General features: G+C 39.7%; 1 protein-coding gene across 1 annotated transcript; it reads left to right on the forward strand.

The window, feature by feature from the left end:
- The first annotated feature begins 320 nt into the window (after window positions 1-320).
- LOC124302840 (uncharacterized) lies at window positions 321-4499 on the forward strand. Its single transcript, XM_046759409.1, has 3 exons — window positions 321-431; window positions 3584-4039; window positions 4470-4499. Exons 1-3 carry the CDS (start codon window positions 321-323, stop codon window positions 4497-4499), a joined length of 597 nt encoding a protein of 198 aa, XP_046615365.1.
- Window positions 4500-14191: the final 9692 nt, after the last annotated feature.

Genomic DNA, 14191 nt, shown 5'->3' on the forward strand with positions numbered 1-14191 from the left:
TCTTTGGTGTCCGGTAACTATTAAAGAATTTTCACTTTTTCGTTGACACCGTATTTTTCATCGTTTACTGAATTCCCATTTTCCGACTGGTACCGCAGACAAGATATCCGGTGTATGAGTGGAGTCGAGCATGCGGTTTAAAAAAAAACAAACAAAAAAACGAAAAAAAAACACGAGAAGAAAGAAACAGCCCGATACACGATATACTGAAGTTTTTCTGGAGAGTGTTGTAACATATTCGTGATGTTAGAGAAAAACAGTAGGAGTACGAAAGCGTGTAAAAGTTGTAGAAATTACTAAGATATATGTATTTATAGGTGATGAGAGAAGTCCGATGCTCGCAGCAATCGGTGAACACGAACGGCACAGCGAACATAAAAGCCCGCAAGTCCGTTATGGATTCGTCGCAAAGTAGCGACGGGTTCTTAAGGGTGGGTATAGGTATATGTACCTACCACTTAGTCCGGTGGCTGTACAGCCCCGGTGTATCGATGGTTTAACGTTTGCGTGCTGCGAACGAAAGACGCTGCAAATAAAAGTGAAAAATGGAACTTGGCGGAGTGATTCGGAGGCCTGGGAGCGAAGAAGAAGAGGCTTAAACGCTCGGCTCACGTGGTCATTCGGTTGCAGCTTTTCTCTTCCCTCTAAGTGGAGTTAATAGTCGAAAGGTATATAGGTGTATGTGCCTATAACTCAAAAAGACGTCTTCGACCTCTGGAGAAGACTGGGAGAGGATTTCCTCCTCGCGGGACTTGACTCTTCGCAGGGAGCTCGCGTCGTTATTTCTTTTGCGTTACACGTAGGTACGGCTACTCGGACTATGCGGAGAACCGCACAATGACTGCGGCAGCGGCGGCGAGGATGACGTGCGGTAATTTGCCAAATTGCACCAATTGCTAGACCACCGATTTGATCCATTGTTGTTCAAATGCCTCGCTCGACGCTGTGCAGTTCCAGAATATTATCTATACGCTCCGGGAAATATGGAGGTATTCATGCGCCGCATATTCGTCCTCCGTCTCTGCCGAGTCACACGCGGGAATTCATCTTCAACGAATCGTCAGCCTTCCCCTGCCTCTTGTCTGTTCGGCCAGAGAAACTTCGCTCTTCAAAATTTCTCTGTGGTACTTCCCACACCGTATTGCAAGTTTTATTCGGATACGGAACAGGGAATTCACCATACATTTACCGTTCCCTCAATTTACAAATACGATACATTTACTACACAATTTAGTAAATTCACTTGAGTACTTTTTTGTGTGTTTCCCATAAATTTTAGTAAAATCAAAAATTATTATGGTAAATTCAAGATAAATTGATTTTTCAAAATAAATATTCGAGAAAAAAGACAGTAATTTAAGTCTCTGCACCGGATTTGTAAATTGACAACTCTTTTGTACAGTAAATCTTTAGTAAATTCACGATCATTTTTAACACTGTTGCTGGTCACTTTTACAGAACGAAAAATTGTTAAATTAGCTCTGAATATTGAAAGATTTTTTCAGCTCCATGTTTTATTAGAATTCTTGAAAAATTCCCCAACACTTTTGACTTCGTATTAATTTTCTCGAACTTTATGCAAACGATTAGGTTATCAATCATTTTTCGATAAACCAATATGTTCAAAGTGCTATGAAAAACTTGTTTCATCATGGAACCGACCTTTCGAACAAATAATCTTTGAGAATATTTCGAGAACCTTAAAAACGGTGGAAGCACAAAAATGTCTGAATACTCATAACTCGAAAACTGTTGTATAAAAAGTGATTAAAACTTCATGGCCGGAGATTGTGGAGGTCCTGCTGCTATCAGTTCGGAATGTTTTAACCAAATTTAAAATAGCGAGCTCAAAATCTCGCCGAGTTTACATGGAATGCTCCATGCAGAGAAACATTTTTTTTCGATAATACAGTAACGATTCCCGGCTATGATGATGTAAAATTGCTGTACATACAGCATATTGTTTAATTTACGAAAATGGCTGTCACATACGGCAAGAGAAATGTTTTGTCAACTCGTTCATATGTGGTTTTGATTTGATGTAGAATTGAATAGAATTCTCAGTCTAACCGCCTTTCAATGAATCGAAAAAAAAAAAAAACATTTCTTTAGGAAGAACTTGATTACAATATTTTACAAACATAGAAAATCCTTTCGTTGGTTGTACTGTACATCAATTACATTTCAGAGTTAAAAACTACGTTTCCCGCAATGTCGCGAACGTCATTGCAGTTCAAAATTTGTTCCTGCATTTTCGGAAATTTACCAGAAATCAGAAAAGAATTATCCAAGAAATGAAAATAAATACCGAAACGGTAGTCAAGTATTTGAAATTGTTGCGCTCTCTTGTAAAAACAGCAGCGAAGTTCCAAATTAGCATCATACCTGCATACCTGCGTACGTGTATCGGCGTATAGGGGATGAGATGGCGGCGTCTTTAGGGACAACGGAGGATGTGAACTGGCCCAGCGCAGGGGGAAAGAGCCGCGAAGAACGAAGGACGATTACGCGGCAGTAAAGATCGCGAAACGACTTTTCTTCGAGAGTCCTGGCCATCCGTTGGGGCCCCCGGGGCCCGTAACCACGAGTAATTATGTAATTGGCGAACGATTACTTACGGCCGGTTCCTCCGCACGGGGGCCCTTCGGAGGTATTATTCCAGGCATTGGCAGGGGCCAGTGACATTCCTGTACCCTTTTTTTTTACAATCGTTTCATTTCTTGGTACTTGCTTCAACTGCCTCTCCCTTCTTCTTCAATCTCCGTCCATCCGTTCGTTAATCTTGTGTTTGGCTCTCAACTCTCAGCTGTCCGTTCACGCAATCTCCCTGCAATACGATATGTTACACGGTCTGCTTGTGCATACATGAAGCCTTCTGGCAATAGAAATGTTAATGCGTGTGCTTGTGCCACATAGGAAAGTCGAGGCAGCGTTAATCCGTCTGTGCGCATAGAATAAACAACTCATGTTACTTTCTGTGATCTGTTCTACGTACTTCGAGTCTTGTGCAATTATTAAAAGTACAATCAACAGTCTATCTGCAGATTCACCTTTTTTCTGTGTCTTCAATGTAAATGACGAAAAGGCAAATAGTATTGTTACGACGTTATTGTTACGTATTCCTATGTATACTGCGCCAGCCACTCACCAGTTGCAATTTCTTGATCCAGGTCGTTCGGTTTTTTTTCCGATTCAACATGTTATCTGAAGCATGCATATTGGTTTGATAATACAAAAAATGACGTTTTCAATAATCAAACTTGCAAACTTGAAAATTAGTCCGGAGGGTCAAAAGTCATCAGGTCAAGGACCTGGACAGCCAGAACTACGGAGCGCTTGTCCTGGAAATCGAGTTTCACCAGGAAGCGGACCTGGAGCGCAGAAACTACGCAGAGGTTGGTCAAGTCACCAGGTCAAGGACTTGGATAGCCAGAACTACGGAGCGCTTTTCCTGGATGTCAAGATCGACCAGGTGGAGGACCTGCACAGCCAGAATTACGTAAAATTAGTCCTGAAGGTCAAAAGTCACCAGGTCAAGAACCTGGACAGCCAGAACTACGGAGCGCTTTTCCTGGATGTCCAGATCTACCAGGTGGAGAACCTGGATAGCCAGAACTACGGAGCGCTTTTCCTGGATGTCAACGTTGACCAGGTGGAGGACCTGCACAGCCAGAATTACGTAAAATTAGTCCTGAAGGTCAAAAGTGACCAGGTCAAGAACCTGGACAGTCAGAACTACGGAGCGCTTTTCCTGGATGTCGAAATCGACCAGGTGGAGGACCTGCACAGCCAGAATTACGTAAAATTAGTCCTGAAGGTCAAAAGTGACCAGGTCAAGAACCTGGACAGTCAGAACTACGGAGCGCTTTTCCTGGATGTCGAAATCGACCAGGTGGAGGACCTGCACAGCCAGAATTACGTAAAATTAGTCCTGAAGGTCAAAAGTCACCAGGTCAAGAACCTGGACAGTCAGAACTACGGAGCGCTTTTCATGGATGTCAAGATTGACCAGGTGGAGAACCTGGATAGCCAGAACTACGTAAAATTAGTCCTGAAGGTCAAAAGTCACCAGGTAGTGGACCTGGAGCGCAGAAACTACGAAACACATGTCCCGGAAGTCGAGTTGCACCAGGAAGCGGACTCGAAGCGCAGGATTCAGGAGGTAGAGAACCCGGTACTCGAAATCTGCGGAGCGCGATTCTCACTCGTCCTCTCGACTGCGCGGTTGTTTCCAGACTGAGGAATTTGGCTAGCTGATTTTCGTCGTCGACGATTACTATAGATCGAAGACGTCAAGAGAAAAAAAAATTTGGGTGACGTCACTTTCTGAACATTCGAACATCCGACATCCAAACTTTGGTTTCGAACTTTAATACTATGTATGTATGATATATGATTAGTGAGTTTCAATACAATTGACGGTTCAGTTCTCTAAGGCATACAATTAAAGTTCATTTCACGCTGCGCAGAATGTCAACGCCATTGGTTTCGATGTATGATTCTACATTCATCGATATTAATATTTGACTTTCGATACTGGAAGGAAAGGAATTATAACATGACAATTGAGCTCGGTAATACATGGACAAGAACAAGTAATACAGGTTTTGGGACTCTTTGTTTTCATTGGTGTGAGCAGAGAACTACGCGATAAAGAGTACATGAGTACTTATCTTCTACTGAAGAAAATAGACGAAAAGTAAGAAGAAGAAGAAAAAGAAGAATAATCACGTGAACGCCACAAGGTCTGATTCTCGTCACGGTAAGTCATGCGACGATGTATATTTAACGACGCGATAGGATCACACGAGGTCTTTGGAAGGGTTCCGGCCAATTTTACCGTCAAACTTCCGTGCGCGCCTTGATGCATTGGTGCGATTAAGGGCCCCCAATTTGTACCTGATGCCGAAAACAGTCGGTTATCAACGTGGCTATCGAGCGCGATTTTTGTAGAGTTAAACACACGAAGGTGTGTTAAAAATCTGCCCCACATGGACTTTTGGAAGTTTGACCGAAATATGAGAAACGAATCAGACGTTTCGCAATTGCCTTCACTGAGAAACATTTCATTTGTTATAATAACTATAAAATTCAGTAAAAGAGGTATCGTTAAAAAAACAGTTTGAATACTGTTGGAATTACGAAAAGCGAGGTACACGTAACTATTTTGCGCTATTGGCGTTCCTATTTTCGGTAATTGAACGCAAAATCAATTCGTCCGATGTACCGTACTTTTGTAGATAAATAAACATTTAACATCAATTTATTGTTGCACAAGCATTAAATTTTCGCGAGAGTTACAAGAAAATATAGCAACAGTGATCGTAATGAGAAAGAATAGTAATGGATACTAGACTTTCCGGTAACAGTTAGAGAACTAATTTTCATTTCGTACCTAGAACTATACTTTTCGATTGTAGTAAAAAATGAAAATAGTTAAGGACTGAGCGGTAACCGGAAGTAAAAATTTCTCTCAGTGCCGAATCTTTCTGCCAGGTCTTTTATAGATTTACCTATAGACACGCGATGCTGACCCAGTGTCATTTGCCTGCAATGATCTGCACATTGCAAACCTAATGCAAATATTCGAAAATGTTGTCATTTTCTGCCACGATAACGAGCCAAACAAAAAGAAAACTTCACACTCGAGTAATTTCAAATCTGTAAGGCACAGCACACATATTAAGGTTAGTTATTGAATAATTTTTCAAATTTTTTATGCTATATTGCTGGTTTGATTCGCCGATACAGAACGTAACTATTCTTGTTACTTGCGTTCAATACTTTCCTGTTACTACAGACATACGGAGAATCGAGAAAAATAAGTGTATTATATGCAACTGGTGAAAAAAGTGTTTCAGTGGTCAGAAGATTGAATGTTTTATTCCAAGATTATAGGCTACAGGCCTGCATCAAAATCCATCAAACATGTCCTGCGTCTAAACAGGGCTGCATCTTAAGCACGTCATCATATATGTACTGGAGTACAACATCAGGGTTTGAATTGGAGGCAACGGATATTTACCTGTGACGTACTGTAACACTCACACCGAGTCTAATTCACTGCAATCTTACCTCGTCTACTATCAGCGTTGTTGAGTTTAGGGACATGCACACACGCATCTCGTGTGCATAATAATAGACGCGGTGTGTTGAAAAACCGGTACCTATAGGTTCGCGTGTCCGAATCGGCCGGAGGCACAACAATTGTGGTGGATGGTCGAGCAGCAAACTTGTGACATCCTGTGACGAAGAAATATATGTTCGAACAGATGGTTACCTACCACATAGGATACCTTATATTCACTTATGTCATACGTCGTCCTTTGCGGTGTCTCCGTATGACCATTACAGCTTTCCATCTTTGGATAGCCTGCGACCACTTTCGCCACTCATCGATATGATTTTTTTCTGGATTACAGTGGTGGAAGCTTTGGAATCAATGCCTCTTATCTTGACGCGTTTATGAGGTACATGCAGGGACATACGTGTATAAAGTGGAACTCATTGATGTTAGTCTCGTTACTGTAATAAGAGGATTGTATATTCATGCACCGAACAGATTGCTTTCAACAAACTATCACAGCCATATACTACACTGTTGGATATATATCTGGTCCAAAGTATGAAAACAGTGTTGTTATAAATTGTTGTAGAATTTGTTTTTCGATTTTCGTAAAAGTGAATCTCAATCGAATGGGATCGCAGTACCGGAAACAAGTATGTAGAACGTTTGACAAGTGCGACCATGGGTGGTGTACATACGATACTCCCAGAGAAATATAACATTGACTACAGAGAATATCGCAGAAACCGTAAAAAAAAATAATTACATGTTCAATTCTTATACTACATGCAACTCAATATTTGCATCGAATGCTATTTTCGATTCAGTAAGTAAATAGGCTTTGTAATGCATTGGATTAGTTGCAATTCAGCAATATTCACGAAGTTGCATCCCCGGTCTCTTCTATTATTACACCTTTGTATATTATTTGAGAATAAAACGACAGATCGGTTGATTGGTCTCGATCGAAAAGAGCGATCGACTACCGCAGGATATCCCGTGAAACCCGGATAATTCGGTTCGAGGGTTAAGGGGTTAGGTGGGTTTCAAAAGCTCAAAATAGGTACATTTTTATGAATTTTTTTTTACTTAATCAACAGAATATTTCATTCCATCAATTTAACACATAAAAGATACATATTTTATAAGTAGTTTGTGAAATTTTCATTGAAAAATATTGAAATTTAAGGCGTGGACACGTCGTCTGCTATGACCCTTCAAAAAAAAGTTCTCTCGGCGTAGTCAGGATAACTCATGACAGATTCATCTGAAATGCAGAAACCAAAAATTTTCTGTTAGTAGATGTTTAAAACTCGTACTTGGACGAAGGAAAAAAAAAAAAAACAAAAATTACATTTTTGGCGGCGTTGAAAACAAAAAACCCTTATTTTGAGTAAAATTTGCACCCTTCATGGCCTTGAAAAATTACTTGGAATAGAAAAAAAAAAAATTCCTTCGTTCAAGTACGAGATAATGTTCTTTTAAAGAAGTGTGCAAAATTTGAAAGAGATCGGTTCATAAGTTTTCGAGAAATCGTGACTACCGATTTCGAAAATGTAGTTTCGAGAAAAACGCGATTGAAGATTTACATTCAAATAACATGTAAATAATCGTACTTACACCGTATAATGATGCAAACCCATGTTTTTTCCACGTGCCATCACCTGACACGGTAACATCTGTCGTATCTTCAACATTATTTTCATCACACGTTAATTTTTTTTCTTGATTTGCAGCAGACAACAAAATTGATTCGGCAACAGTTATGACGCACTCATGTATTTTATCAACATAAACAATTGTACGTTGATGCATTCAAGAATTAGGAACTTATATCCATCAAACCACAGAATTTTTTACATCCGGCAAGTCCTAAGCCTAGTATTCGCATCACAAAAATAAACGAACAATAGCTAAGCAGCTGCCTCGATATATCTGCCTCTATATACCTGCGTCACGCTCGGTTATAGCCTGATGGGTGAAACATCCAAAGGCTATATCTTTTAGAATATGACTCGGATCGTTTTAAAATTTTAAAGGAATATTCTCAACATATTCAATTATAAGATAAGCAAAAAAAAAAAAATTCGATTTTTTGAAATTTTGAAACCCACCTAACCCCTTAAATCAGCTTGGTGGTTCGAGGAGGGGGACGACGACATGTGCAGGACGTTAAATTACCAACAGATTTTATCTGCGACTGCGCGCTGACATTCACGGTTACGCTCGCACGCTATATATTATACCAACGTGTGCAGGTCTACGTGCATCAGAATTAGAGAAAATTTTCTACTTTCTGTTCAAAGTAAAAAAAAATTTATGTACTTTTTCCATTTTTTGAATACCTCTGCTCAAATGGATCTTACACTTTTCGTAAAATTACATGGCTATACATATATACCTATATTCGAGACCGATTATCTCCAATCGGACTAAATTGTATTGGAATTCATTGCTCTCATTCTTTTTTCTCAACACGATGAGATTAATTTCATTCAGCAACGCGTCGATTATTCCATGCTAACAAAAAGATACATCTCGACTATTTGAAAAAATATATGTACAGTATTTACAATATATACGCCACATGTCACATTCGATAACTAACTTCGAGTCCACCGAGAAAACTTTCATTTGTTACAGTAACTAGACAAATTCAGTAAAACGGGTATCGCTAAAAAAAACTGTTTGAATATATATTGTTGGAGTTACGAAAAACGAGATACGCGTAACCATTTTGCGCTATTGACGATACTTTTTTGGTAATCGCAACGCAAAATCAGTTTGTGAGGTTTACTCTACTTTTTTAGTTAAACAAGGCTTCAATATCAATTTATTGTCGCACAAGCATTGAATTTTCGCAACGGTTACAAGAAAATATAGCAACAGTGATCGTGATGAGAAAGAATAGTAACCGATACTAGATTTTCCGTTAACAGCTACGAAACTAATTTTCATTTTCTACCTAGAACTATATTTTTCGATTGTGGTAAAAAATTAAATTAGTCAAGGACTGAGCGGTAACCGGAACTGAAAATTTCTCTCAGTGTATACTTATTTTCCATTTTTCATTTTAGACAGAATTCACGAAAAGATACCACCCAGACCTACACTTATATCCGCACAAGCTTCCCGCTGCTCGTGAGCCCAAAGACTATTCGGAACCCGTGCGATTAGCAGCAGCAACAGTAGCAATAGGTGAATGTATATATATATAATATATATATTAGGGTGGTTTTTTTTTTTTTGAACTTTTTTTTTTTTTTCTTACCTACCTTCGAAAAAGTTAGTTTTGAGCCTCAAACGAAGCCTCGTAAAACCGGAGCACGGTGGCTTAATTCTAAAAGGTGACGCATACGGTTTGAATTTTTCCCATTTGATTAACACAGGATGAGGGCTATGCAAACACTCTAACCGGGATATCTCGGAAACTATGCAAGTTACGGAGTCGTTTTTTTTTCATTTTGTAGGTAATAAAATTTTCTATAAAAAAGGTCTATACTACTATTCATCTTGTAGTCGATACGAACGTTCAAAGTTGAGTTCATCGAATAAATGAATACAGATGCTTGTTACCGTTCGGCAAAAAGGCGATTTTGGTGGTAAAAGGGCGTATAAATTTTTTTTATAAAATTTTATTACCTACAAAATACTTTTTTACTTATATATATATTAATCTATAGTACGCCGACGCGATGCGCCAAATTGTCTCGCGTGCGATCTGCGTGCCGTGCGGTGTCTCTGTGATGCATTAATAGGTGGGTACAGGTATACATGGTATACAGCTGTGTGTAGGGTGCAACGCGCATCGGCATCGTCTCGGATCGGATCTATACAATCTTGGGCCAATCGCGCTCGGAGAGCCGGGTATAGACCGTATTTTGCTAGGGCCCACTTTTCTGCGGTCCGCCACGGTAGCGGGGCCGAGAAGGATGGGTTCGGGGTAAAGACAGGTTACGGTTCTACCTTTTCATTAAACGGTATACCCATCCTCGGCAAGGCTGGAGTCCTCCGTCCCCGTCGCGGATCGTGGCCGCGGCTCTCCGGCTTGGTTGCACGTAATATTCGGTGGATTTAGCGTTTTTTTCGAAACGATCGTCATCCTCGCCCCTTGCCGTTCTCCTCTCGTCCTCCCGTGCCCGCAGCCGGACGCCTGTTATTTTTCAATCATCTTTCACGCTGCGGCCGCGCCGTGTGGCAGGAGGATAAAGGAAAGCGACCACTGCACGCGGCGTTTTCTTGTTTTTTAAATTTTATTTTCCTCTTTATCATCCGAAAATCCTGCCAAATAATATGAAATCTTTCAAGCAATCCACGCTGCCGCAGGCATAGTTATTGATTTGACGTATTTCAAACGGCACGGTCTCGATCCCAGTAAACTCGGCGAGCAACGACCACTCGGACCGGCATTCATTTCACTGCAGCTCACGCGTCTGTCCGAGTGGTCACCGCGCCGGCGGACCGTAGAGGAAGGGGATGTGGTGGGCGGCCGTTATATGTCTATGCTTGCGAGGTACGCCCTCCCGCCTAGCCCTCTCTTTCCCTCTTTCGACCGACTCCGCTTGCTCTCTTTTTCCCCGCTTACGTCTCTCTCTCGGTCCCACCACTGCAATACACTGTCCTTCGCTCGCTTGTAAACTCTCGGGACTCTATAGGTCTCGTTTGGTTACATCCGTAACGTATCGGGAAACGTGGCTCGTTGGGAGGGTAAAGAGTAAAAGGGTCGTAATGGCGGGTTTTCAAATACGCGACGAATCTGTTTTTAAGAATCTAAAAATCTTAAAACCAAAATATTTATGTATACACGGAGGGAACGGGTTATTTGAGTCGAGTGATGTTCGTTTGATTAAAATATTTAATGCTACAGTCAAATGCGGCGAACTTGCGATACTTGCTTAATTCAACAAAATACTTGTCGCAACTTGGTACAGACATTTGAATTATCGTGCTGACTGTCAATTTAGTCAAGATAACACGGCGCGAGTTCCTCGCGATAGTGTGAATTTTGCATCAAGAAAAGGACTAAAAATTTGACTGAACGCACATCGTTCGTTTCGTTTTAGAAATATGAAATTGTTCTGTCAAAACAAATTGAGCTTGTTTTAATTCGTGTTTTTTTGAGTCAAGAATTCAATGGTCAAAACAGGATGTGAACTTTGTTGTTAGAAAAATCTTTTGCATTGACTAACGTTAGAATTATTGTAGCGCACAAAACGTATTCTTCGAACGATGTCGTTTATAATTCTCTTGTCTCTAAATCTTGCGGAATTTACCCGATATTTAAATATGGATAAAATCCGAAACCTCAGTACCGTATACGTAGAAATATAAGTTAAACATGTTTCAATAGTTATTATTTAATGAATGTGATTTTCTTGACCTCAATAACGATGAATAAGGAGTCAGGCTGCCAGCGTAATTTGGCACTACATAACCCAAGTTTTAAATATTTATAGACGTAAATCGTAAGTTTTTGGAATTCAAATTAAGTGTCGCACGGAAATTAATGAATGTAATATTTTCGTTCAACCAGCCTCTAGTCGGCCTTGTTCTACCGTTATAATTTGATTTTAACCCCTCAGACGGCGCGTTGTAAAAAGACAATTCTAATAAATATTAAAAGACCCAGCAGCGTCATCTTTCATCCCGATTCTTCTCTGTCGCACTAACGCACGCCTCTGCTATCGGTTACGTTCGCAACGAATCTGGCGCCTAATTGTAAAGCAACGTTTTCGTTTTCGTTTTCCTCCCAGCATCACGCGAAATTCTGAGCAAAAGTTTACATCCCTTGTACGTGGAAAACTGTATCATACACATCTCCGTAACCGGGAAACGCGCAGGGCGCAAAGTTGAGTTGGTATAATCTAATCGCCCTGCGCGAGTCGATTAAAAGCCAGTAATTATCTTGCCTCGAGGATAGGAACTTAACGAAGTGCCGGCACGGCTCTAACTCGGGTGTAATTAACTCGCCAAATCGACGGGGCGACCTCTTTCGGAATATTTCGTTCCGACTAATTACCATGACACCGAAAACTCCGATGGCTGCAGCGGCATCGCGACGTCGTTGTTGCTGAGTATTACTCAATTCGTTTGAGAAATAAATACACATGTGAGTAAATAAAAGTGCAATAAAAGAAGGAAAGATGGCTAGCGGACAGAAAAAGAAAGATATAAATATATCGTCAAATTGCACGGGCAGCTATAACGCGCCTTTCAGCTCTAGATCGGAAAGGTGGGCGTGACGGTTCTCCGGAGATATTTTCTGATAAATGGCTAAGTATTTCTCATTTCGGAAGATTTCGGGTTTTCAAAAAGCGAACTGCCGCGCAGGGCGGGGCTCCTCGTCTCCAGAATTTCTCATCCTTACGTCACTTGCGTATAATACATACGTGTAAAAAATTACAAAACTTTCCTCGCTCTCGTATTGCGACTGATAACTCGACGTATATACATGTAGGTATACAGTTACGTCTTTTAATTACGGCTATACATTATATGAGTCACATTGCGATGGACTGTTAGAAATTTATCTCGAGCTACTTTTTCAACTTTGAAACTATATTCCATAGCAATTTTTGTTTTTCGTACCTACGCATTTTGACTAATCAACTGTCTATCGAAAATTTAAACAAATTGTTGAAAATTCTCGACATTTTTTCTCAAACGTGACTTGCTCCAATTGTAAGACTAAAATTACCGTGACATAAAATGTTACCGGTCACTCAGTTTTCGGGAAGTAGCAATTCGAACTTCCGTCGTGATCACTGACCAAATATTTTCGAATTTAAACATAAGATTGGAGAACCTCAAAATTCACAATTTTTAATTTTGGTTCAATTTTTTTTTTTTTTTTTTAATTAAACAAAAAAAAAAGGAAATTTTTAATGCCAGGTTCAATATGGGATGAATTTTTTCTGCTTTATGATCAATTTTTTAAATTACGGCCTGCTGAAGTGAAACCGACGATTAGTTAAAATGCCAGTTAAATTGATATTCGACGACTTGAATTCACGTTTTATGCGCTAACTTCGTATGGAATTTGGAAAAAAGTAAAAATGGAACATTTTTTTTCCACTTCACCATTTTGAAACTTTCATCTAAATCAAGTCCCATAAAAGGCAATTAGAACCGTCGAACATGAATTCAACTGGTATGATTGGAATTTTTTTTATGCAATCGTAGACTTCGTTTCAGAAAGTCCTAATTAAAAAATTGTAATTAAAATGGTCACCAAGAAACTGTTGAGAAGTAAGTTTATTGAATACGATGTTGCTTTAAGAGAGAATAAATAATTTTTAGTAAGATGATTTATCCGGCCCGATACTTACGATAAAGTGCAATTGCGTCAATTCTAATATGAGAACCCCGGACATCCGATGTTCTGTTTGTTTCATAGTAAGTGCAAAATTAAACATGTATGCTATATTCAATGCAGTACAATGGATCAATGGATCGCGAGTGAAAGAATGCTGATTTGAAACCCTGAGATACGGTAACAAGCGATATATTGATGGACCTCGGTCCGTGGTGACTTGCCGAAAGCTGATCGACAACTGAACTCTTATCCAAAAGAGAGTTCCCTTATATAGTCGAAGAACGAGAGCGAGAGCGTCCGCCGATGACGATCGATAATAGAATTTAGACGGATGCTGAGAACTACAATGCGGATTAGAGGGAGAGAGCGAGATAGAGCGATCTGAATAGCCGAGAATAATATAGGAAACAGAAGACTGAAGAGTGCTGATGAATATTGGAGTAAAAGAGGAAAGTAACGTATTCCGCGGTAGACAGAAAGGTTTCGACTTTTTTAAACAAACAAAGCGATAATAAATGAAGAAAACTTCATCGGATGTCGAATTTGGGGAAAAATGTTTCGTTTACTTGGTGATGGTTTTTTTTTTTTAAATAAGAAGATCAAAATCAAAAATTACATACTTTGGGAATTTCCAATATTATGATTAATTTCGAAAACGTGAAATTATTTTTTTTCGAAAACTTTGAGTGAAAATTAATATTTCGAGCCTTGGCAGTTTTACCTTACATTTTGAAAATAAAAATATCGTACGTTGACTGGTAATTAATGAAAATTTTTTATAAACGATTAGCAAAGATTGGTAAGTGAAC

Source organism: Neodiprion virginianus, chromosome 4, assembly GCF_021901495.1.
Source record: "Neodiprion virginianus isolate iyNeoVirg1 chromosome 4, iyNeoVirg1.1, whole genome shotgun sequence".
NCBI classification, from domain to species: Eukaryota; Metazoa; Arthropoda; class Insecta; order Hymenoptera; family Diprionidae; genus Neodiprion; species Neodiprion virginianus.